The sequence below is a fragment of the Cydia fagiglandana genome, chromosome 19 (genome assembly GCF_963556715.1).
Source record: "Cydia fagiglandana chromosome 19, ilCydFagi1.1, whole genome shotgun sequence".
In the NCBI taxonomy this organism is placed as follows: Eukaryota; Metazoa; Arthropoda; class Insecta; order Lepidoptera; family Tortricidae; genus Cydia; species Cydia fagiglandana.
Window position 1 is genome coordinate 6,009,335 of NC_085950.1, and position 9,177 is coordinate 6,018,511.

At 40.7% G+C, this 9,177-nt stretch overlaps 2 protein-coding genes across 2 annotated transcripts; both read right to left on the reverse strand.

The window, feature by feature from the left end:
- Window positions 1-798: 798 nt before the first annotated feature.
- Window positions 799-4,997, reverse strand: LOC134674051 (chymotrypsin-1-like). Its single transcript, XM_063532100.1, has 5 exons — window positions 4,889-4,997; window positions 4,388-4,637; window positions 3,754-3,997; window positions 2,071-2,219; window positions 799-973 (listed from the first exon to the last, which is right to left on the reverse strand). Exons 2-5 carry the CDS (start codon window positions 4,630-4,632, stop codon window positions 805-807), a joined length of 807 nt encoding a protein of 268 aa, XP_063388170.1. The 5' UTR covers window positions 4,633-4,637; window positions 4,889-4,997; the 3' UTR covers window positions 799-804.
- Window positions 4,998-6,378: 1,381 nt separating this feature from the next.
- LOC134674092 (chymotrypsin-1-like) lies at window positions 6,379-8,602 on the reverse strand. The gene is made up of 4 exons (XM_063532145.1): window positions 8,291-8,602; window positions 7,645-7,885; window positions 7,072-7,202; window positions 6,379-6,562 (listed from the first exon to the last, which is right to left on the reverse strand). The coding sequence occupies exons 1-4, from the start codon at window positions 8,521-8,523 to the stop codon at window positions 6,388-6,390; spliced, it is 780 nt and encodes a 259-aa protein (XP_063388215.1). The 5' UTR covers window positions 8,524-8,602; the 3' UTR covers window positions 6,379-6,387.
- Between the last annotated feature and the right edge of the window lie 575 nt (window positions 8,603-9,177).

Genomic DNA, 9,177 nt, shown 5'->3' on the forward strand with positions numbered 1-9,177 from the left:
GGGGGTGGAATTGAATGAGTTAATGAATTGCCTAATAATTGAAGTAAAGCAATGCGCGAATTCAATGATTGCTATTAGCATTATCCAGGCGCTATATCTACTTTAGCTGCTGTCACTAATACATAGATATCACAGAAAAACATGACTATTATTCGTACGTTTATATTCGGTCTACAGTAATAGGACATAAGGTTGAAATTTGTGTAGGGTATATAAGATCAAATACTTAACAGTTTCTAAGAAATTGACCCTTAAATGCGGGAAATAACAATATGAATCCTGAAACAAGACACAATAAGTGCCAACCGAGTTCTCTTGATATTAAGACTTTATATGACGACTAGCGAACCGCCCCGGCTTTGCACGGTTTACAAAACCTTAACAAACTATACACCTAAACCTCCCTCAAGAATCACTCTATTGATAGGTGAAAACTGCATGAAAATTCGTTCTGAAGTTTTCGAGTTTATCGCGAACATACATACACACAAACAGACAGACGCGGCGGGGGAATTTGTTTTATAGGGTGTAGTGATATAAATTCATAATTTACAGTGGATTTGGTTAGAATAATTCAGTTAGAACTATAGGGACAGATTACGTGGTCAGCATTCCCCGCGCTATACGGAATGCCCACCGCGCGGCTTGCTCCTTAGTTTTCCCCCGGCCGTGTACTAAGTAATACATGTTCTAATTAAGTATTCCGGATTATCATTTATATACTCCCAGATAGTTAATTCCTATAAGAATTATTAGGTTAGAACTATTAGGTTAGAATAGGTTAGAACACGTTAAAACAACTTTTTATTTCTTGCAATGTGTCTGGTAAAGCGCGAGCTGCGTTTCTTTTATCCAGTCGATGTAATCGGGCACGCTGGTGAACACCGTGACCCCGCTGTCCTCGTGTCGGAAGGACACTATGCCTAGCTGGTAGTGGCTGGAACGTTTCACCAATGGCCCGCCGGAGTCGCCACTGAAAAAAAAATATTAATATAGCCACAGAATAAATAATAGTACTAGGTACAGAAAACTCACTCTAACAAAATGCAACGATCAGCACAGATATGGCCGCTAGGTGGCGACAGCGCCACGCGCGGCTTATGGCTTTCCCCAAAATTGGGATGAATCGGATGTACTTTTAGCTACCTGTAGCAAAGCGACGAAATCGCGGAGTGAGCCACGCCTGATATAGCTCGTTAACGTCACCATACCCCATGATGAGAATCTTCTGAAAGCCGAGGACAAGTCCAGTGCCTCGGACTTACCTCACGAGGAATGTAGAATGTTGATTCGACGATCATTGTTCCCATAGTCCTTGTTAGATAGTTCCGAAAACCTTGAGAGACTCTCGCTAGGTAGCTGTCTCAAGGATCAGATACAGAAGCTTAACCTTAATTCAGGCTATGACGTCCCACTGCTGGGCACAGAACTCCTCTCATTCAAGAGAGGAATTGGTCTCTAACTTAGTCCCCTAACGCTGACCTAAGCGAGTTGGGGACATTTATTTCACTCACAGACAAGACATCCTCCAGACTTAACATAGAAGCTCTACCCCCACTGCCACGCATACGGTAATTTTACTCCATTTTCGAGTCAAAAGAGTCTTTGTTGTGACCATTCACGGCACGGGATCTCGCTCACCTCGTTCCGCGCACCCCCGTATTTTTGGCATAATCGGTTTCATGAAATAATTGCTCTAAACTCGGTCTAGAGGATTCCTAGTCTATGATTTCACTTTACAATTTAATTTGTCTGACCATATCTCGGGACTATAGGGTATCGGACCTGGACTGAAGCCAAGGTGCGTGGGGCCGAAGCCAACAGCCCAGAGGCCCTTTAAGACAAGTTTAATGTTGCAGTGTGACGTATAATAGGCTGAATATTTGGATTTCACATGCCTATAGGTAATCCCGGTCTCTTGATAGGCTTGCATGGGGATAATAGATCCAACACGTAGAGGCCCCTTGGAGAGCTTTAATGTCACATAGAACGCCTGCTGGAACCCGTTTACAGGCGCAACAATACCCATGAACCAGTCACATAGGCTCAATTATTATTATGATTAGGTACCTGAAAGCATACTCCTTGGACGGCGCAGTACACACCACCGATTTGACATTTATAAGTGGAATATGGCGAATGCAATCTTTGGCAGATATAGCTTCCAGTTTTGCGGCCTTAAGTTTGAGACTTGTGGGGCTATTCATAGAGGGACCGGTCTGAAACCCAAAGCACCGTTAAGTTGCCTACTTTGCTCCACAATGGGTAAATGTGCTCCACAGTTTTTATACAGTGTGGAAAGATAAGTCGGGCCCTGGAGGGAAACTACCTTAAATCCTTAAGCTGGCTCATTTTACTTAAAGGAGACATTCCTTTATTTTTAAAAAGACACAAAACTGCATTCAAAGATTTTCTAAAACTCGCTTGCCACGCCCGGGACTCGAACCGACTAAAAATTCCAAAAAATAAAAACTCGTAATTTTATTGTACTAGTCGATACAGTTAATGTTAATGATAACATTTCTCCAAGAAACATTAGGTCTGACACTCGTCTGTCGTATAAAATATCCATAAAATCTAATATTTAGTACTCAAGATTTTTTTAGACAAGCAAAATTGAAGGAAAAACGAAAACATCTTTTAATGTAGGTACTTTTGTTTCTTTTTAAAAATAAAGGAATGTCTCCTTTAAGTAAAATGAGCCAGCTTAAGGATTTAAGGTAGTTTCCCTCCAGGGCCCGACTTATCTTTCCACCCTGTATATGAAAACTTTCCGAGACCATCTGTCGACGCGAGAGGTATCATAAATGATGGCTCCTCTACACGATGGGCCAACGCCAGCCACTCCAAGGGACGCATTTATGCGTTAGAGGGAGCAAGTGATGTTGCTATCTCATTCTACCGCATAGCTGCGTCCCTTGGAGTGGCCGGCGTTGGCCCATCGTGTAGAGGAGCCATGAAGCTTACCCCAAGCAACCACCCCCAAACCCTTACCCTCCTATTAGACTGAACCTGTTTAAAATCAAGTTGCGCAGACACCTTCTAGAAAAGTCTCTTAGCTAAGTCTCATAAAAATCTGAAAGCAGGTAGATATATATATATATATCTTTATATATATATTACATGTACACATATATGTATATTAGTATGTTATGTACCTATGTATAAGTAAGTATATTGTAGCAATATGTATATTTGAAATAGTATGTTGTTCAACATAAAATTTATGCTTAATATTAAATTAACCCACTTTTAATTTTTCTTGCACCTATACTACTTGTTCTCTGTTTGGCCCGAGGGTTAACTGGTAGAGAATGCCTTCTGGCATTAAGTTCGCCTTTTGTACAATTTTTTAGTGTGCAATAAAGTTTAAATAAATAAAACCTCCTATAATATATCAGTTTAAGCACAGAAGAAATAATAGTACTACCGCACAGAAAGGACACTTCCTACAAACCCAAAGTTTGACAGCGATTCAGGATCGAATCATGCTATCCCTTTCTAATATATGGCACTATCCCTTTCGGCTATTTAGGGTTGTCAAAATTCAACTGATTATGTTATCTGTAGTCGTGCATGCAAAAGGAAGTCAAGTGGTGCCAACCCTAATAATTGCTCGGAGCAATGCTGAGCCGAACGGAGCCGAGTTCGACCGAAGTCAGGAGTGTCTCCCCACTGGTATAAGTATAAACTTTTTGACAAAATGAGCAAAGAGACCCTCTTTCGACGAGAGAGGTCATAAATGATGCTTACCTTACCCCAACCAGCCACCACCAAACGCCTATCTCTCGTTGGACTGAACCTTCGATTAAACAGTATAACCTTCTTCACGTTGGGCAGAAACTTGACCGGAGTATGGAGGAACATGACGCCTATGTCTGCTATCACGTCTTCGTTGTCAGGGTCGTATTCTCTTGGGGTCTCGTAGTCTTTTACTCTGCGAGCCACGGAGGCTCTCTTGTATGAGGAGTGACCCATATATATTGTGAAGCTATATCTGAAAATTGTTTATAAATTAGAAAGCTGGCTGTTGGTTTCGTTCTATTGTAGGTATGTCATATTTGTTACACTTATTGTTGAACATAAGTTTGTCTCTTTCGTTCGTTAGCACATTTCTCGCTTGCCTAGGTGCGATGAAGCAAAGTGTACCATCGCCCACATCGTGTACTGTACATCGATGGACCATACCTTTTGTAATAAGGTCCACCGATGTACTGTACCTACAGCTAGGAGTTTTGCTGTTTATACCTACAATTTGTACATTTTAAGCGCTTCAATCTTGGTATAATTATACGCCTACAACCTATTCTGGAGGCAGTATCTGAATTGCAGTGAATTCCTTCGGATTTCCAGTAATTCCACAACTATGCAAAATAGAAAGACTCACTCGTTCATTTTCCTTTTGTTGTCCGTGACATCGTCCAAACAGTGGGCAGCTGTCAGAACAGTCTGGGAGCTAAGAAGAGACCCCCCGCACACCGAAACCATCATATGGCTACTGGTTGTTTCTATGAAAGTTACGAAAGGCCAACGGCTTATGGACACCTCTTGCCCTCCCACTATAAATCCTTTCATCTCGGGTTTTGCAGATGCAAATGCCAGAATAAGGATTAGTAACACACTGAAGTTCATTTTACCTAGAAATTAAAGTCAGTAAGTAAGTCTGTGCCCACAGGGCGGACACGTCATACATCAAAAAACATTTGCGTTTATATGTGTGCACGGCACGTCTGTACACGCGTCATTGTGTATGTGTGGGTAAGTCGCTTTACTGAGAGGAGCTACATTTACCCCGTATGGCACACGCATATAGCGTTTTTAACGATAGCCTTAAAAAAAATTAATGTCAAGACGCGTCGCAAATGCCATTATTGGCAAAAAAACTTACTAAGTAGCTGCTCCGAAAAAACCCTGGAATTATAGATACTTATATAAATACCGTAATATCCAGTTTAAAAAATACTAATTCACCATTAATAGACCCATACTTACTTCTTGGTTATAAAGACATTTAATCGGTCAGTTAAGAAAAAGGTAATTTCTGGGTAATTGAAAAAAATTTACATAAATTGTAATAGTTATTTAATGATCGGCAAGTCGATAAAATTTGTCGAATATAGCTTTAGGTATAATTATTGGTTGCTATGACAAAAGGTACAGTGGTAAACGCAACGCCAAAAGTACGCAAACATTGTTTTGTTTAATATTTTAACTATCTGGACCCCTATTCGACAAGCGACGTTTGACGTATCGTGTTGATCTCCCGTTGATGTGGAAAAAATCATAAGTTCTCAAATACGTACAATGTCAAAATTTGACATTAACAATCCACAGTTAGGGTGACAAGCAAACCAAACCGAACCACCCTTAATTTAGAGTTGAGTTTTGGTTGTACTAAATGATATTATCCACCGTTGATGGAATCAACACTCAGTATGCGATAAAATCAACTGTTGATTTGACGTGGATGCGAAATCTGACAGTTGTACATGTCGAATTTGGCCCCTGGAAAATGTAACAACCCTGTAATATTGGGCCAACGATATGTCTTTGTTTTAAGCATAACTTGCTTTACCTATTAATGTATAAAAATAGGTCCGAATAAATTATTGTAACAGGAGAGATACTTAAAAGACGAATACAATATCAATCGCTATCAAATGCAATAAATAATTAATTGCCAGTTTCATCATAGGTACAATTTAAATAAATTCTTAATTTAAAACAAATCGCGAAAAGATATATATTTAAAATATATGCTTCGTTTACAGTAGGCTCTTGACGGCGGGCAATAAGTGAGCAGGGCGTACTGTGAACGCCATCCTGCTCATGCCCTGAGTTGCCGTCAGGCCAGTGAGCAGGGCAATGAGCAGGGGCATACTGTGAACGCCATTCTGCTCATGCCCTGGGTTGCCGTCAGGCCAGTGAGCAGGGCAATGAGCAAGGGCATACTGTGAACGCCATCCTGCTCATGCCCTGGGTTGCCGTCAGGCCAGTGAGCAGGGCAATGAGCAGGGGCGTACTGTGAACGCCATCCTGCTCATGCCCTGAGTTGCCGTCAGGCCAGTGAGCAGGGCAATAAGCAGGGGCGTACTGTGAACGCCATCCTGCTCATGCCCTGAGTTGCCGTCAGGCCAGTGAGCAGGGCAATGAGCAGGGGCGTACTGTGAACGCCATCCTGCTCATGCCCTGGGTTGCCGTCAGGCCAGTGAGCAGGGCAATGAGCAGGGGCATACAGTGTACGCCATCCTGCTCATGCCATCACAGACTGGTTGAATGTTTAGCTGCATGAAGTTAAAATGTAATAAATAAACTAGATATAGCTCCAAAATCACGGCGCAATTCCTTTGCCAACCTCCTGAGATATTTGTACATTAGACAAATAGTTTACTTTCCCTTTTTGCAAAATCTTTTGAACAATTTGAGTTGTGTCTTCTCGATCCAATCCCAGTAATATGGTATGCTGGTAAAGCCTGTTACCCCCGTCTCCATATCTCGAAAAGAGACGATACCGACTTGACGATGGGTCTTGGCATTTACCATAGGGCCGCCAGAGTCCCCGCTAGAAAAAAAATGCCTCCATAAAACAAACATCCAAGATTGGAAAGAATTAGTTTACTTACTGTTAATATTTTTTATTCATGTATTTTTATGTAAAAATATGATTGATTGAGAAGGCATGGAACCACGCAAAATAAAAGTACCCGAGGTAAATGCGACGAATACCACCATACCTATAAGTACATTTTTGGTTGGGAAGACCGTCACAGGGCAAAAAGTAAAAACTCTTGTAGGTATTTATATATATTCGGACTTCGCTCTGACACAGAAAAGAAGGGCTTCGCTCCTTCTGCTCTATCGACCTTCTGTTTGTGGAATAGTTATGTGTTCAAGCGTTATAAGCGATGAAAGTGCTTGTCGACGGTTTTACTTGATAGACGGTTTTCGCCATATTGACCTTACCTAACTTTAGGATACTTCCTTAGGATACTAAGTTACCACCTATTTATGAACCTGTGATGAACGAATAAAGAATTGATTGATTGATTGATGACAGTGCAGGTTACGCACGTGTATGGAAATCCTTTTTGAGGTGTGGTGCAGATGACTCCATTCAGATTACATTTCTTATTCGGATTCGAACTCATCACGACCGCTTTTAGCCTCGTGCTGATACCTCCTTTTGCATCGTTCAAATCTGTCTGAAATTCGACAATAGTTTTGGAAATATAGTTATGGATAAAATTAGTACCTATCCATTCGTCTTTGCGTTTCTGGGTCAAACAGAAAACTGTGTTACGTCTCTCCTGTAGTCTCTCACGTACACAAGAGTTAAGGGCTTTAAAGGTTAATTTTGTTATTTAACCCTTATCCACGTGAAAAGGTCCTCCTTTTATTTAGAGAACTATGACAAAATCATTACTTACATGCCCACAAGCTGTTAACTAATTGCCCACAGGAGAGAAAACTAGTGTGTTCGTGCGAACTCTATACATTTTTCTCTCCTGTGGGCAATTAGTTAACAGCTTAATTGTGGGCATGTAAGTAATGATTTTATCATCTTGTGTATGTCTACAGGAGAGACGTAACACAGTTTTCTGTTTGACCCTTCTCTGCTGTTGTTTGTTAAGCAATTCAACTTACATTACCCCACCCAGCCACGGCCAGTTTCTTGTCAACTCTGGCACTAAACTTCGGTTGTAATATCACCTTTTGCACTTTGGACCTGAATTTGACAGGTCTCGACAGGAACATGATTCCGATGTCAAATGTCACGATCACATCATCAGGTGAATAGTTCCTGTGGGACTCGTAGTTCAAGACACTTCGCGTCAATTTCGCTTGCTCTAATGACGAGTGGCCCATATAAATCCTGAATGATACGCTGAAATAATAGTTTGCTGATTTAGTTCTTTTCTTGGATCATACATATCATATAGAAACAGTTAAAATTAAAATGTGACGTTCCACGGCAAAGGGTACCTTATGGCGGTTGGCGCTTACGCTATTATTAACGCCGCTCCAATATTATTGCGGCGCTATGCGACGTCAGCGCCAGCCGCCATATGGTACCTTTTGCCGTGGAACGTCACAAATGCTATCTAATCCGGAGCGAGTTATTTTATTTGCAAGCATTGAAGATTTGCTCTTCATTTCTGGCAAAATTTTGGTTAATGTACCTACTCGACCTACTTACTCTTATTTAGCTAAATTTTGCAAAGTCAATGAGACAGCTATAAGTTAATTATTGGTTAAACAGGAAAATTCAAGCCTAAAATGACTGACTCACCCTTTGACTTTCTTTTTCTTGGTGAAATCATCGAGACAGTGAGCTGCTGTCAGCACAGTTTGGGAGCTGAGGAGAGACCCCCCGCACGCCGCAACATTAGGCCCGTCAGTTATTTGTACGAAGGCTATGAAGGACCAGTCATTTATTGAAACCTCACTGCCCCCTACTATGAAGGGACTCATTTTGTCAGCTGAGGCGGTGACAGCAACACTCAGCAGGAATATTTGAAACATTTTGAATATTTTTTGTTCTGCAATGCTTAAAATTTTGGTGAAAAATTTATAAGTGACAGAGGTTATAAAGACAAATACTAGAATAGGGACCAAATTAATGCCACGACTCTTGAATTTTAGGCAACAATAAGAATTACAGTAGGTACTGTAGTGGTTCTAAAGTGTCATAAATCCATCGATAACTTAAATAATGGTGATTAATTTTTTATTATCGTCATAAATCGTGTTATAATTAGGTTCTCTGTCCGTTCACTTCTGAAAAAACCCCTATATTAAATACCTACTTGAGCGTATGGAAATTATCCGTAATATATAATCTTTTTTCGATTAATCATGGAAATGACCGATAGCGGAGGGTACTGGGCCTAAAATACTTATAGTATAAAAAAATTGTCTACGTACTTTTTTTTTCTTTAATTTATTTATTAATAAAAGAGAAGTTACATTAATTGCTAACGGATTGGTGGCCGCTTTCGAATGAAGTCTAGAAAGGGATAGCATGATTCGACCCTGAACTGCTGTCAAACTTCGGTTTTGTAGGAAGTTTCCTTCGTGTTCGGCAGTACTATTGTTTATTCTGTGCTAAGGTTGAAATTCTATTGGCGCTTATGCGGTCGCTCGGTGCACTATGCCTGGAAAAAGGTTAAGTAAAAA